Genomic DNA, 17,345 nt, shown 5'->3' with positions numbered 1-17,345 from the left:
CGTCGTTAACCTGAGGCCTTTGCTACATGCTGCGCATGGGTTCAATTCCCTTTGGCTGCACTTTTTTTTACATTTTCAAAGAGCTCCTAATTAGTTTCTTAATTGTAGTTAATAAATATATTATTTTCTAAAATAATTCAAAAAATTAACTTAAAAATTTAAGGGGATAAAAAGCTCAGTAACCAATTGAATTTTTAATCAATTTTATTCTTTTTCTTTTCATTAAAAATTTAAATAAAATATAAAAGTAATTATTTAATTTAAAGTTAATAAGCAAATCCTATTTATTTTTAATTTTTTTCTATAAAGCTATTAAAAGTGAAAAAGCTCCGTACAAAGTTTCTTTTGATATAACTCGTTTTATTCTATTCTTTATAATTTTTCATGTGTCGTTAGTTATTAGAGGTTCGTGAAATCTTGAAGCATAAAAATGATTTCATTCTAAACTGAATTTTCTCTCTTTTTTTTCTTTTTTCCATTCACTTCCTATTAAATAAACATGAACTTTAATTAAAGCTAAATATTAGTATGTAGTTTGATTTTAATGGGTTTTTATCCTTGAAGAGCCCTAGTGGTAAGTAAATTAAATGGTTGAAAATGAAGTATATTTCAACAACTTCGACCTACTTCTCTGATGGCAATAAATGCATTAAGAGGGTGGGTTGTGGAATAAAAAATGAAGATATACCCCCCTCCCCCCCATGCACTATATATGCAGTGCATCCATCTTCTAATCTTTCTCTGCTCGTCACCTTTCCTATTTCAGGTTCCTATACTCCTTAACTTTTCCTTCTATTTCTCTAAAACTTGCCAAAATTAGTAAAATATTAAGCCTTCACCATTATATAATACATATTTGTTTATTTTCCTTTTTAACAGATCCAGAAGAAACAAAAACATGGCTTCTAGGCTTAATAATGAGGTATCTATCAACTTTCAACTTTATACATTATAGTATATTATTAATTTATTCTCGAAAGGAATCGCGTTACAACATGCTTATATAACTTGCTTTATAATACTCCTTCATTAAGATTAAATTAGTAAGTTTTGTGTGTGTGAAAAAGCTAAATTATCATCTTCAATTTGCTTCCTTTATATACAAATTATACAAACAACCTTCTCGTGAAAATAAACATTTTTTTTAAAAGAAATTTTCTAACAAAATAGATCTTAGCATATTGTAGAGTTGCTCGAAATTAATAAATATTTAGATGATCTCAAGTGTTTTTATTTATCTTGTCAGATCCAATAATTTTCATAAAGGAAAAAGTAATAGATTTTGTGATATATTAATTATTAGTTAGCTAGATCTACAATCTTAAATTATTATTAAGTACTTCAAAATATAATACCAACAACCTCCGATCTTTCTTACTCTAACCTGAGCTATCTTACATATATATTGCCATTATAAATTAAATCATATATATTATGTTAGAGGATATTTGTCATCCATTATAGTAAAATTTTAGAAGATTAGAAATGTAAAGTTTGTCATATATTTGTCATCCATTATATAAAATCTTAGAAGATTAGAAATGTAAAGTTTGTCATATATATATATATATATACAAGTACATAATAAATGATTGTTGGAAGTATTTAAAAGTAAATTACGTATGTATATATAATTGTAGGGATTAGTAAGTTGCAAAATATATGTTAAATGTTAAAATTATTTAAAGTTGAAAGGAAAAAGAAGAAGAAATTTAAAGGAAAAGGAACTAGCACAACTAGACCTGCCATGTTCAGTGAGGGGTTGGACTAAGAAAATAGAAATTATTGAAGGTTATATCAAAAAGATTGAAATTCACCAAACCTATTGTTGGTGTAAGTGAGGGGTTGTTTACTTTACCCTCTCTTGTCTTTTACATCCACAACTCACAAAATATGGTTCGGTTTTCGATGTAATTCAATTTAATAAATGATAAAAAATACTCCCTCCGTCCCATTTTATGTGAGGTAGTTTGACTGGACACGAAATTTAATAAAGAAAGGAAGACTTTTAATACTTGTGGTCCAAAATAAATGAAAGAAATTTGTGTGACTGTAAATCATTTCATTAAGGATAAAATAGATATTTTATAATTAAATTATTACTTAATATAGAAATATTTCATTCTTTTTGGGACTGACTAAAAATGAAAGTAGGTCACATAAATTGAGACAGAGGGAGTAATGATTTACACATTTTTAAATTTCAATCACAACTCACAAAATCCAAGGCATTGCTCACATATAAGTTTTGTTTGGCCATGCGATACCATATCACGATATGGTATCGTGAGATAGAATCAGCGTTTGGACATGCAATTTTATGTTGATTCCATCTCATGATTCCATATCATGAGATGTGATTCCATATTTTCCAAAAACCATGATATGGGAATACCATATCATGATTTGAGATATTTTTAATACAAAAATTGATCCACAAGTTTATATTTTGTTAAAACAACCCCACATTTATCTACTAACTATTTATTTCATATGTAAATAAAATTTATAATGACATCATTACTTTTTAAAATTTATTATTCTCACCGACATAAAATTTATTATTCTCACCAACATATAGTCAATTTAAGTCACACCAACCGATTGTTGAGTAATATTAAAGACCAGTACACTAAAACTTATGTTCAATTTTTTAATTAAATTAAAGTTTGATGAAACAGTTACTTAAGTGGAGAACAAATAGCCATGTAATAATATATTATGCAATTTTATAAATTTTTGTTTATTTGGTAAGATTGGATAAACAATTGGGGCAAGTTTAATAGTTTTACAACTTGCGAAGTTTTTATGTTTATGAGAAAATATACAACATCAAAATTTCATATCGCATGCCCAAACAAAACTTCAATTTCATCTCATAATTCCATATTATTATATCATATCATGATTCCATATCATGATACCATATCATAATTTCTTATCATGATACCATATCGCATGACCATTATCACTATACAACTTCAACAACAATATAACATGGCTTAGCATAGATATTAAGCTATGATGAGTCACTATATCTTAGGAATGACAATTATAGTCCTTTTGATTTCGGAATTAGATTTCTGTTTCGATACTTTTAAATTTGGGTTTGGATTCGATACACTGTCAATTGAGTTAGTATTATTAGAGTGTAGGGACTAGTCACTAGTGTAATTAAATTTAACTAGTATATGTATTCACGCGTTACACGATCAGTTGATAAATATTATCGTAAATAATTTATCGATAATTTCAAAATTCAACTTATTATAAGATGATATTATAAAGTTTATATTAGAGAATGTGAGCATTTAACATTTTAACAGGTTATAAGAGAATATTTATGAAAATAAATCAATATATAAGCTTATCATTGTCTAAATTTGACAAACATAATTTTTAGCACTATTAAATTTATTTATTTTTCAAATTATTCATAATCATAAATACACTCCCACAATCCATATTATCCTCTTGTTAGAATAAGGAAATTATGAGAAAATTTAATCGTTATACAAAAAAAATAAAATGTAAAGATCTACAATTATGATAATGTTAAACATAAAACTAAGAAGTTTTAATCACTTGACTATCAAATTGTAGGCATGGTATTCAAATTTTTAAATTTTGTTTTTCAATTTTTCATAAAATCATATATCAATTATATTATATTTCAAAAAAATCATATAATTATATCAAAATTTTAGGAAATATATTTTTGTAATCATTGTTTTCATAGGGAGGGAATAACCAATTGCAATGTCATTTTTTTCTCTAAATTCATCATTACCATTATAATAATATTTTTGCTTAATGTGAGTGCTAAGCAGATAACTTTGTTCGATAAAAGTATTCAACACAAATATTTATTTTTATGAGATTTAAAAATTTAAGCTTCTATCATACATACCCGATTAGATATATGTATATATTTGAGTCTTAAAAAAATAATTGATATGCAAAAAAAACTTACAATAACACTTTCATCAATTATCCAAAATTGCAAGTGGTATTTTCTCATGGATAATGCTAAAGAAGTTAAAAAAAATTATGAACGCATTAGATTATTCCGATTGTTGTATTACTTAACAACACTAATGACGTTCCTTCAAATATAAATACTACCTTATACAATAAGAAAAGTAATATTTGAAGCTTTAAATAATGTAAAAATTGAATTATTCTTTGTTATGGTATTTATTTTTAGAAAAAAACGAAAAAGCAAGTGAAACTTGACTTTCATACAAAAGTGATTTGTGTGCGCAATAATCAGACCAAGTTGATGTGTGACTTGAACACCTACATACCAAGGTCATAAAACATAACAATCCACCAATGCAAACGATGTATACAAAGACACGATTCACACACATCATAAATTTAATTAGTATCATTTGAATATCACATGCATTTAAATGAAAAAAGAAACTACATTTTCTCTCTCTATATATAGGTTTTCCCAGTAAGCTAGAGTGCAAGGATAATAACATGCCCCATTAGATATAGCATTCAATTATAAGCAAACAGGAATTTTTTTTTTATATGAATTCAATATAACAATAGATAGTATTTTGTGCTAGGAGTCATCCTAGTAAATTTTTCAAGTCAATATTTACCACTTTTTCTGTTGCCCAAAATAAATTAAAGCTACCCAACAATTACCATCGCTATAATATATAGTGGAAATTAAGAATGCTTTGTTCAAATTCTTATTTCATATACATTAAAAAAAGTATACACACATGTAGACTTGTAGTTGTTTAGTCTTCACCTTCATAAATTTTAATAAATTAACAAATGTCACATTTTTTCTATATCCAGTATTACTCTTTATTCTCTTTTTTATTTCTCTTTTGCCTTGTGCTAAGATTGAAATTAAGCACAAAAATTAAAGAAATGAATTAATAAAGTGAACAAACTATCTAAATTTCAAATATATGAAATATTAATACATACCTTGCCATTAATTCTAGTAAATTTGGGGTTATTGTTCTACTCCAAGAATCCCCCAAACACGAAAATCTCACTTTTTGTATTCAACGGCAAAAAAGATATAGAGTTTAACACTTGAATTCAAAAATTGGATTAAACGCATTAGAATATCTTAAGTTAAGAAATATCTAAATACCATCATATTTCTCTCTATATATATATATTCACTTAAAACTAAGAATTAGTTATGTTAATCAATTGCCAAAATTTTGAGTGATACATTCAAATATTTATTGCATTAATTAAAAAAATCATCAAAAAAGTAGCAAAAATTTGCAAAAGAAATAGATTACCAAAATTTTAGGAGATATAATTAGTTATTAATTTATATTACAATAAAAGAATCTGCAAAAGAAATTTTAAGGACTGCTTTATCTCTAGCATTGATTCAAAATTGAAGAAAATCTTCCAGAAGTATTAGATTTGATTATGTTACTACTACAAATTATGAAATAACAATAGAGTCACTAAAGGCATTATAAATTCTTTCTTTGTCTGTGTTAGAAAGACTTGTGATGCTTGGACAGAGATTGAACCCCTATGTAATATTCTTCCCTACATCTAATATAACAATTTGCACATATATATGTTCTTGGAATTCTTGAGGGTAAGCTACTTTGTATGCCTCCCACATTCCTTTAATTGATTTTTCTAAAAAAGTTTCCAGGTATCTATACATGGTCTCTGCGATCTGTTTCACTATAATGATGTATATAGTCTGCTATTACTATACCTTTCCATACATCTATTACTGAGTTCCACAATTAAGGGTCATGGGCAACTATATTTAATATTTTTCCTCTATCTCCTCCATCTTGGAGTTTGATAGGTGCTTCTATTGGCATTCTTATTCCTATAGGTCTAACCATTTCTAGTTCTGTAGCAGGGTCTTGTCTATAAACACGCTATCGTGATAAATTACCTATTGTATATTCCACTGGTGGTACTGGAATTGTTTTTTGGAAAGGACTTGAACTTGTGGAGGCAGTTTCCATAAATTCTTTTAAACTACGTGTTGTTTCATCATCGCTTTCATCCAATTCTTTTAGACTACTTGTAGTCTCATCTTCACTTTCTTCCTGTGTCTTTTCTTTCTGGCGATATCCATAATTGTCTGTTCTAAAATATATATATATATATATATATATATATATATATATATATATATATATATATATATATATTTCCGAATAAAAATCACAAACAAAGCATAAATAGACGTCAAATCATAATTCCTATATCTAACCGTGAATGTGAAGATTTCATCTAATTTTATCATTGCCGGTGATTCGAGAGCGTGAACATATTTTGTTTGAAACGGCTAGTTCTTGAAAAATTATGTTAACACTCTTTTTTCTTGATATTAGTTTTTGAGATTAAAAAAAAAAAGTATTTTTTGTAATATTGACATTTGGCACTATTTTGCAAAATAGATATTTAAAAATATTAATTTTTAAACTGGATTTTTTTTTGGCGATTTCTATTTTTATATATATATATTTTTATATATGTGGATATCGTGTCATATTAAAAAGATAATAGTTATTGAAAAAGAACAAATGTTTGTCCCTGAATTAGGGGAGCACACCTGGATACATAGAGAAAAAGATGGGGCATAAGAAATAAGAATTCCTAAACAATCAAACATCATACCTTTAACGGAGTGTAAAAGAAGTGTTGCTTTGTTTCATCAGCATGCTAAGCAGATTAACATGAGTTACTATTAAATAGTATACTAACATTTTTCTTTTTGATTTAAAAAATAATAAATTACATAAAGTTATGTATGAACAATCAAGCTATTTCCTCACTATCCATATTGAGATTTGAGAACATAGAAAGTAAAGAGAAAAGAAGAGACAGAAAACGTAGGGGGTATATTTAAAAATAAAATTGAGAAGTTATAACTACTTTAAATTTAAAAATTTAATTATTTTTTATAAACTACTTACGTCTGTGTTTTGAGTTAGTAGGATATATCATATAGGGGTAAGGTTTGTGAGGTTGGTCACTCTTTTTATTTTTCTTATTATTTTTTATTCGTCTTTTCAAAGGAGAAAACTAATGTAATTTTAGAAAAAAAAATATAGGATAGTAATTCTTGTTTTTAAAATTTTAAATAATTAATAGTATTTCTCATTTTTTACAGTTTTAAAATTTATTTTATTCTTTGCACGAAAATGGATATATAATTAAAAGAAACAAGACAAAGCTATAATTTGCACAGTTATTTCTCATTTTTTACAGTTTTAAAATTTATTTTTTTTGAACTAATTTTTAGACATTCAGTTTTTATGCAATAAATAAAGAGGTTGTGGAAAGATAGTTAAAATATATTTTTCAAAAAAAAAAGAATTACACACGTCACATCACCCTATTTTTAAGAACTATTTTAAAACTATTTATCAATTGTAAAAAATGCTTTAAAATTATTTTTTTTAAAAATAGTCATTTATTATTACTAATTTATAAATTAGATTTTAAAAAAATTAAATCTTTTTTAAAATGCCGACATTTGTCATTATTTGTGTATGTTGATGTCATGTGTCTATTTTTATTTCTAATTTTGAATTTATAATATTTAATTATTTATATAATATTTAATTAGTTATAGTTTAAAATTCTGAAAATTTGTGGTGTTGACATGTGGCGATTTATCTTCTCCTATTATATATAGATAGATTTTTTGACTTAACCAATTTAATTTGTTAAAAATCAAAAATTGAATCGAATAATTGAAATTTTAAATTTTGAAAATAAAATTGACCATATAAATTAAATACCAAAATCTAAATAAAATATATTCGATTCGATTTGACCCGGTATATATATCCAGCCCTAATTGCGAGAGAAAAAGGATGTTCAGCCTAGGCCCCTTACCCTGTTGGGTCTTAAATGATCGAGTTAGAAAATATGAAAATTTTGGAGCCCCAAATGTTTGACCATGAAAATAAAAAAAAAAATCAATTTATTTGCATTTTCAAAGTTGGAGTTGGAATTGAAGTTTGAGTTGTATTTGATCATAACTGTTGAGTTAATATTTAGAATTTAAATGTATTTTTTTTTAAAAAATATTAAATATTATTTGAACATGAAATATAATTCAAATGAGGTTATTTTATGAAAACAAAAAATATATATTTTTTTAAAAAAAACACAAAAAAAACAAAAAAATTAAAAAAAATGAAAACAAGGTTTTGGATGTTTTCCAAATTACAAATACATCTTGAAGTTGTATTTGTATTTGGAATTATTGGAATAAAATGAAATAATTTTCTTGGAAAAAGTAAAAGTTTCTCATGGTCAATATATTATGTATTGTTTTTATTCGGTTCATAATTAAATCTCTTTTCAATCATGTTAAGACTACTGTGTATAGGTTACAAAGTAATGCATCAATAAATAAAGAAGTTTTACTCGAGCCCTAAAGTACTAGGATCGATTGGCGTCCTCATGAAAATACCGATGATTGCGCCAATTAATATTCCTTTGTCGCGGACATATATATATATATATATATATATATATATATATATATATATATATATTAAATGATCATACATAATGTATTTGAGTTGGATCATGGATGATTCAGGTCCTTTTGAATTGCTTTAGAATTTTACGTGGACTCATAAATAAAGGACACATATTTAATTATAATTTAATCAAATGAAATGTCATAAAATTGTGTCATTAATAGAGAGACAATTTTAAGCATGAATATAACTTTAGTGACAAATTTGATCTAATAGGTGAAAGAAGAACATTTTAAAATTATTTCTAGTACGTTAAAGGACATTTTTTATTCCAAAAAATGTGTGGTGGGAAAAATTGATACACTAGACAAAAAGAGGGCAATTTCGAATCATTTTTACTATGTTAAAGTTTTTTTTAACCCTATATCGTATACCTCTACATTTATAGTTTTTAATAATAATAATTAATAATAGATGACTTATTTTTGAAATTTTTCTTTGATTGTCCTCCCAGATACTATTTGAAGCTATGTCACGTGTTCAGAAGGTCACTCTAAATAGACCTACACAATTGAATTGCTTGACTTTTGAAATGGTATGTTGAGCATCTACTCATCATTATTTTGCTTTCTTTCTTTTTTCTATCTTAATTTTTAATTATATACATTCTTGTTTAATATGTTTTTTCATGTCCCCAATTTTGTTTTTGAATTTTGCAGATTGGTGAATTGTTAAGAACTTTCGAAGAGTATGAAGAAGATCCACAAGTAAGGGCTGTAATAGTTAAGGTAAAGAAGAGGCAAACATGGTGTATAAATCCCCTATTTTGTTATGAAATGCGTACTAATATAAAAATATTACAATCAAAATAATTGGAATAAAATGAAAAAATAAGGACACCAACAATTTTATGTGAAAATTCTATTTTAATAAGGAAAATATCACAGGCCCAGAGAGGCACCTGATATTATTATGGTAAAATATTTGCATTATATAATCACAAGTACAATACTCAAAATGTTCATAACATACTCAAAATAAATAATCCCTTTTTAATTTTCATCTTACTAAAATGTCGCTCACACTCTATTTTTTTTCACAGACGATTTTCCTACTCAATCTATAAAATACCTCATCGCTCTCTCTATATTTATCCTTTCTCTATGGTGCGTTTTGTTTGAGGAGCTAAAGAGCTCATTTGGACATTGCAATATGCTACGAACACTTTATTCCCTTAATTATGGTCCGGATCCCACAAATCTTCCCCTCGGGTCATATGCATCCGAAGAAGGTCATTTTGGTCTTTTCAAATAGAGCATGTGCCAACAAGTTCTTTGTATAACTTGAACTTGTCTTTCAGTATTACCTTGATTAATATATCAATAAAAATTTTACTTATGTGAATAATTTTTATGTGAAATAATTCACTCTCCATTTGTTCATAAATTCTAGGATATCTCACGTTGATGTATATTGTCATTGCATAGTACATCGAGTTCTTGCTCAAGTTTATTGCACTCTTACTATCACAATAAACAACATACTCCATCTATCGCAATCCAAGTTCTTGAAGGTATATCTTGAGTCATATCATCTCTTTGCCGGCTTCAGTAGTCGCAATATACTCAACCCATCTGCAACTTTGATTATCATGATATAGCCCTTGAAAAAGTAAATAGGTATCAATAGTTGATTTTCTATGATCTCACCTGTCATATCAGTATCTAGGTAGCCGTTCAAGATTGAATTTGCTCCTCCAAAACACAAGCATTCATCTAAGCTTCCTCTCAAATACCGGAGTATCCACTTCACCGTTTCCCAATGCTCTTTCTTAGGATTGTCAGTAGACGTTTTAACAACACAAATTACATGAGCAATATCAGCTAGTACAAACCATTACATACATTAAAAATTCATTTGATGGAAGAATACGTAACAATATCTCCCCTTTGGGATCATTCTTCCTTGAATGATGGTCAAGCTGAATTGAAAGCTGAGAAAGGAGCTACTCTTACTATCTATCTGACTTCTGAACTTACCTTCTAACATAGATGAAATTGGTTCATACTATTAATTTGGAACTCACTACAACACATAAGGTAGTAACGTTCACGAAAGGTTACAAGGTGACAGATCGTGACATGGTGTTTTGCAGAATCACCATAGGAAGAAAGCGAAATTTTTTATAATGGTAGAGCCACAACCAACAATAGTTGTGTGACCCTCCATCAATTAGTTGACACTTGAATAATGGGGCAATTTCTTTACCTTTTTACCATCTCTCTCCTACTCACCTCTTTTTTTTTTTTTTCATTTTCTTATTTTCCTACTCCCAATAAATGTTTTTTACTTCATTTTCTTAAGATGTTGATATATTGAATAAAAGAATTAATAAACATTTTTTTATCACAATAACTAAAAACATTTTTAGGACTGAGTATTTAAAATACTCATATCATTCTATATTTTTAATAATATTAAATTAACTAAAAAATATTTAGTGTTTTCTCAATTACTAGCATCTAAAAAAACAAATTAATTCATATTTAGTTTTCCATAAAAAAATTTAATTCTGTTAGTTCATATATTTATAGTCATTGTTATTTTAATTCTGTTTTTAGTTCATATATTTATAGTCATTCTCTTAACAAAGACTATCCGTTATTTTTCTTAATTTAAGTTATAATTTTTTTAAATACTTAATAGAACAACGTTGGGAAATATATATTATAACTGAATGTACGTAAAGACACGAAAAATGAATTCTAATAATATTAAGGCTGAATGATATTATTATAATAATTATATTAATAATAATAATAATTATTATAATAATATATTGAGTAGTTAGTTTAAAATTATATGGAACCGATTGATTCTTGAAAATAAATTAAGCATGGTAAGTTTTAATTCAAAAGACTTAAATTTTGTTCTGTGACCTGCCTCACTTGTATAATTTTTTTAAAAACGTTTATGAGTCTGCCACTCCCTGTCCTGTTCTATCTCGTTGTCATTCTTATATTTAAATATGATTATGGTGAAAGAAAAGGTATGTGTAATTTCAAAATAAGATAAAAAATAAAAATAAAAATAATCTTATCAAAACAATTTATATGCTAAAGTAAATCTTATCAATCAAGAGATGTGATTTAGGATATGTAGGATCTCTCAAGGATTAATGAAGACTTTAAGAGTTAATATCAAGAAGAGAGCGAAGACACAATTTGAAATAGTACACACGGGACAGAAAATAGAGAAGAAATGGGCCTGGCGACCCTGACGCATCAATGGCACGTTGCGCCACTCCTCAAAGTACTGGGAGTACTTTTGGGTGCACTGCTGGCGCAGGGCGCCATTCCTCCTGGCACTATGGGGGAGCATTGCCCCAACCCTCACCCAAAAATCCAACGAATTTTCTTGTTCAGCTTCGGGTCCTAACTCATCTAAAATCGATGGGTTTCTTCCAAACTCTCTTTGATTCATAAACCCAACATAAATTCAATGAAATCTCAGTCAAATTCTATCAAGAAACACCACTCATTCGCAAGACCCTCACCTCAAGAACTCCAAACCCCCATTGTTAAAGAATAGAAGCTAAAAATCAAGAACTTCTCATGAATCTCAATACAAACTTTTTCAAGAACGAATTCACGAATGAAATTGCATGATTGGCGTGAGGGAGAACAAACCCAACACTATGAGATGCTTACATACCTTGAAAGAACCCTTGTTTTTGGTGAAATTCTTCAATTCTTGGAAGAACGATTGAAAACCCTCTTTTCATCTTCTTGAAACTTAGCCCTAAAAGTCTAAGTGTTAAGTAATGTGAAAAATAACTTAGCGTCTGATTAGACCCTTAACTTGGGTGAGGAAAACGTGGTCAAGTCGTGTGGGGTAAGGAAAAGACCAAAATACCCCTTTCTCATACGGATGAAATGCTTTAACTAGAGATACTTCACTTAAATAACCATAACTTAAGAGCTCGGAATTTATTAAACTTGGCGGCACTGGAAAGAGGACTTAGAGACCTTCAATTTGATAGCTCATGGGCCCTCTAATTCTTTTTGTGCTAAAGATACGGTCGTTTGAAGTTGACTCAAAACTAAAAAATGATCGAAGTTCGAGGTGTTACAATATCTTCCCCTTGGGAACTTTCTTCCTCGAATGAGATCACACTAAGCAGAGTAGGGGTGGGAAGCATCTAACAACCCCAACCCAAACACCCAACAACCAATTAACATAACTCAACATATAAACTTAAAGAGTACTTTACAAAGAGTTAGTACCTTGGTCTGGAATTTCTCTGGAAGTAAAAAGATGTGGGTATCTCTTCTTCATATCCTTCTCAGTCTCCCAAGTAGCTTCCTCAACAAATTGATTCCTCCATAAAACCTTGACTGATGCAACCTCCTTGGTCCTTAGTTTGCAAACCTGACAATCAAGAATCTGAACATGCATCTCCTCATAAGATAAGTTGTCCTTAATACCAATATTCTATGTAGGTACAATAAGTGAAGGATTGCCCAAACACTTATTTAGCATGGATACATGGAACGCCGGATGAACTGGTGTTAACTCTGAAGGTAGCTCCAACTCATATGCTACGATATCCTGTAAGGACCAATCTTACCAGATCTTATAACACCGTTCATGGGTAAAACCTTCAAGTAGACCCAATCATCAACCTCAAATTCTAAGTCTCTCCTCCTAACATATGCATAAGATTTCTAACGACTTTGTGATGTTTTCAGCCTTTCTTGAAATGATCTTCACTTTCTCCATGACTTGATGAACCAAGTTTGGCCCTATCAACTCAGCTTCACCAACCTCAAACCAACCAATAGGTGATCTACATCTTCGCCCATAAAGTTTCTCATAAGGAGCCATCTGGATACTAAAGTGATAACTATTATTATAAGCAAACTCTATGAAAGGCAAGTGATCATCCCAATTTCCTTTGAAGTCTATGACACATGCCCTCAACCTATCATCTAGAGTCAGGATTGGACACTCTGCTTGACCATCACTCTGAGAGTGGAAAGCGATACTAAGATTTACCTTCAAACCAAAATCTTTCTGAAAAGACTTCTAGAATTGAGAGGTGAATTGCGCATCCCTATCTGAAATGATAGACACAAGAACTTCATGTAGTCGAACTATCTCTTGAATATACAATCTGGCATAATTCTCGGCTGATTGGTAGTCTTTATCGGCAAGAAATGGGCTGATTTAGTCATCTGATCTACAATCACCCAAATTGAATCATTCTGCCTGCGAGAGCATGACAAGCCAGTAATGAAATCCATGTTAATCATCTCGTACTTCCATTTCGGAAGAGCTATGTTCTTAGCCACACCACCGGGCCTTTGGTGCTCTACCTTGATGTGTTGGCAATTTGGGCACTTAGCAACGAACTCTGCAATGCACCTCTTCATACTACTACACAAATAGACTTCTCTCATGTCATGGTACATCTTTGTTGAACTAAGATGGATTGATCATTTGGAACTCTAAGCCTCTGCCATGATCCTCTCTTGGACCTCATCCACCTTCGGCACACACAATCTACCTTAATACCTCAACATACCATTTCCCTCTTATTCAAAAGCCATCACCTTTTGCTTATGAACATTCACCTTTAATTCAAGAAAAATAGGGTCTTGGTCTTGTTTCTCCTTCACTTCAGACACTAGTGATGATTCATCCCCATTCATCACCACCACTCCATCTTCATTGGAATCTAACAATCGAAAACCTAAACATGAAAGTATGTACACATCTTTGGCCAATTCTTTATTACCTTCCTCAATATGGCCAGTACTTCCCATGAACAACCTATTCAAAGCATCAACAACAACATTAGCCTTACTTAGGTGATAGATGATACCCATGTCGTAGTACTTGAGTAACTCTAACCACCTCCACTGTCTGAGATTAATCTCTTTCTGATTGAAAACATACCGGAGACTCTTATGGTTGGTGAACACATCTACATGAACACCATAGAGATAGTGATACCATATTTTTTAGAGCAAACACTACTGCTGCCAACTTGAGATCATGAGTTGGGTAATTCTTCTCATGAATCTTGAGCTATCTGGATGCATAGGCTATAACCTTACCAATCTGCATCAATACACAACCTAGTCCAACTATGGACACATCACAATAAACAATAAAGCCTTTTGTACCCTCCGATAGGGTCAACACTGGGGCAATAGTTAACCGGGTTTTCACTTATTGAAAGCTTTTCTCACAATTAGCTTCAAACTATTGAAACTTAGAAATTTTCTATGTCAACTTAATCAACGAGGAAGAAATAGACGAAAACCCCTCGACAAACCCTTTGTAGTAACTAGCCAACCCCAAGAAACTCCTCATGTCAGTTGGAGACATAGGTGTGGGCCAGTTCTGCACTGCTTCAATCTTTCGAGTGTCAACTCGAATCCCTTCGCCGGATAAGATGTGGCCTAAGAATGCCACCGACCCAAGCCAAAATTCATACTTAGAAAATTTGGCATACAACTCTCTATCTTTAAGAGTTTGAAGAACTTTTCTAATATGGCTAGCATGATCCTCCTCAGTCCTCAAATAAATCAATATGTCATCAATGAATACAACCACAAACATGTCGAGATATGGCTTAAATACTTTGTTTATAAGATTCATGAACGGTGCAGGATTATTAATCAAGCCAAAAGACATAACAAAAAACTCATAATGACCATAATGGGTCTTGAATACTGTCTTCGGGATGTCACTTTCTCTTACTCTCAACCGATGATAGCCAGATCTGAGGTCTATCTTAGAGAAGCAAGTGGCACCCTAAATTTGATAAAAAAGATCATTAATTCTCGAAAGGGGATACTTATTTTTTATGGTGACCTTATTCAATTGGCGGTAATCAATACACATTCTAAGGGAACCATCTTTCTTCCTCTTGAATAAGACCGGTGCGCCCTAAGGTGAGACACTAGGTCGAATAAATCCCTTATCAAGAAGATCTTTCAACTGTTCTTTTAGATCTTTTAACTTAGCTGGAGCCATTATATATGGCAGAATAGAGATAGATCGAGTATTAGGAATGATGTCTATTCCGAAGTTGATTTCTCTCTCAAGAGGGACTCTAGGAAGATCATCTGGAAAGACCTCTGGAAACTCACTCACAACTAGAACTGACTGAATAGGCAGAGTCTCAACACTAGAGTCATTAACTCAGACTAAGTGATAGATGCACTCTTAGAGACTAACTTTCTGGCCTTAAGGTATGAAATGAAACGACCCTTAGGCACTGCTGAACTACTCCTCAACTTTAAGAAAACTCATTAGGAAACTGAAACTTGAATACTCGAGTTCTACAATCAACTGAGGCATAACAAGCATGAAGCTAGTCCATATCTAGAATAACATCAAAGTCCACCATGTCTAACTCAACTAAGATAGCCATGGTGTTCTTGTGATTGACAGAGATGGTAGAATCACAATAAAATCTTTCTGCTAGAATAGACTGACCAACATGTGTGGAAACACTAAACTGCTTAAGAAGTCGTTCGGGAAGAATATCAAACCTCATAGCTACATAAGGAGTCACAAAAGATAGACTCGCACCTGGATCAAGTAATACATATACATCAAAAGTAGAAACTTTGATCATACCAGTGACAACATCTGGCGAGTTCTCTTGCTCTTGATGACTGGTTATAGCATACAAACTGTTTGGTCCTCCGCATGTCCCTGAAGTAGCTCCTTTCGGAGCATCTTTGTCTGCTGGAGTCGCTGAACAAGATTGGGCTCTGTTGCCCTCATTACCATTACCTTGCCTATTCTTAGGGCACTCTCTCATGAAGTGACCTATCTGTCCACACTTGAAGTAGTCATTAGAGCCATCACGACACGCTCTTGGGTCTTACCACACTTAACACATGTAGAAGTCCAATTAGCCCCTTGTGCCACACTACGTTGAGACTAAGTAGGTCTAGATATGGAATTCTCGTTCCTGAAATCACCTCTATTCTTTGGTGCAGGCGCACTTGCTGACGACGGAGCAGGTCCATGTGACTATTTTTGAAAAGGGACCGTTCATATTTCTGGTCTTCTGCTGGCCAAACTCCCGATTTAATGTCTTAACACTCTTACTGCAAAACTTTTCCTTGTCCCATATCAACATAGCCATCTAACTTTCCTTACTTGACAAATTGGATAGCCCAGACATGAACAAGCTCATCCTGCTTCTCATATCAGCCACCATCTCCAGAGCATAACAGGATAGTTAAGTGAACTTGAGGCTTACTCATGCACACTCATGGATTCCTAATTAAGATTTAGAAAATTCTCTTACCTTCGCTTCCCTTAGTTTGTGGGGGAAAAAAGGCACCTTCAAACACTTCCCAACCCAAAAGTGGTGCTCCTTCAGCCCTGCTCTTCTTCCACTGAACGTACCAAATCCTAGAAACACCTTTGAGTTGGTATTAAGCTAACTCCACACACTCTGCATCGGCAACACACATAACCTCAAACACCTTCTAAAGTTCTTCCACAAAGTCTCTGTATCCTCAATGATATTGACCCTGTGAACTCTGGGGATTCATTCTCAAGAACTCACAGACCCTGGATGTATCAGCCACAACCTGGCGATCTACTCTTTGTTGGCCAGCTTGATTTGCCATAACTTGAGTCAACATCCGGATAGCATTCCAGAACTCAGCATTGGTGACTTCTCCCTGAGGGGGTTGCACTTCTGGTGCATTAGGAACCTCTTGTTCTTTAGGATCCATATTCCTTCTAGTAGGACGTCCTTGAGCAACTCTTTGTTGAGGGATGATCTGAAAGATACACGCAAATACGAATTAGAAGGAAACTTTTATAGAGTTGAACTCT

At 31.0% G+C, this 17,345-nt stretch overlaps 1 protein-coding gene across 1 annotated transcript in view; it reads left to right on the top strand.

The window, feature by feature from the left end:
- The first annotated feature begins 744 nt into the window (after positions 1-744).
- The window catches only part of LOC125821655 (probable 3-hydroxyisobutyryl-CoA hydrolase 3), a 53,787-nt gene continuing 37,186 nt past the window's right edge, over positions 745-17,345 (top strand). The window contains exons 1-4 of the mRNA XM_049501059.1: positions 745-766; positions 880-922; positions 8,983-9,063; positions 9,188-9,256. Coding sequence (XP_049357016.1) covers positions 899-922; positions 8,983-9,063; positions 9,188-9,256 — 174 coding nt within the window. The 5' untranslated portion in view covers positions 745-766; positions 880-898. The remainder of the gene's footprint in view (positions 767-879; positions 923-8,982; positions 9,064-9,187; positions 9,257-17,345) is intronic.

This window comes from Solanum verrucosum, unplaced genomic scaffold (assembly GCF_900185275.1).
Source record: "Solanum verrucosum unplaced genomic scaffold, falcon-dt-bn FXZP01000212.1, whole genome shotgun sequence".
In the NCBI taxonomy this organism is placed as follows: domain Eukaryota; kingdom Viridiplantae; phylum Streptophyta; class Magnoliopsida; order Solanales; family Solanaceae; genus Solanum; species Solanum verrucosum.
This window is presented reverse-complemented; position numbering and strand designations above follow the sequence as displayed.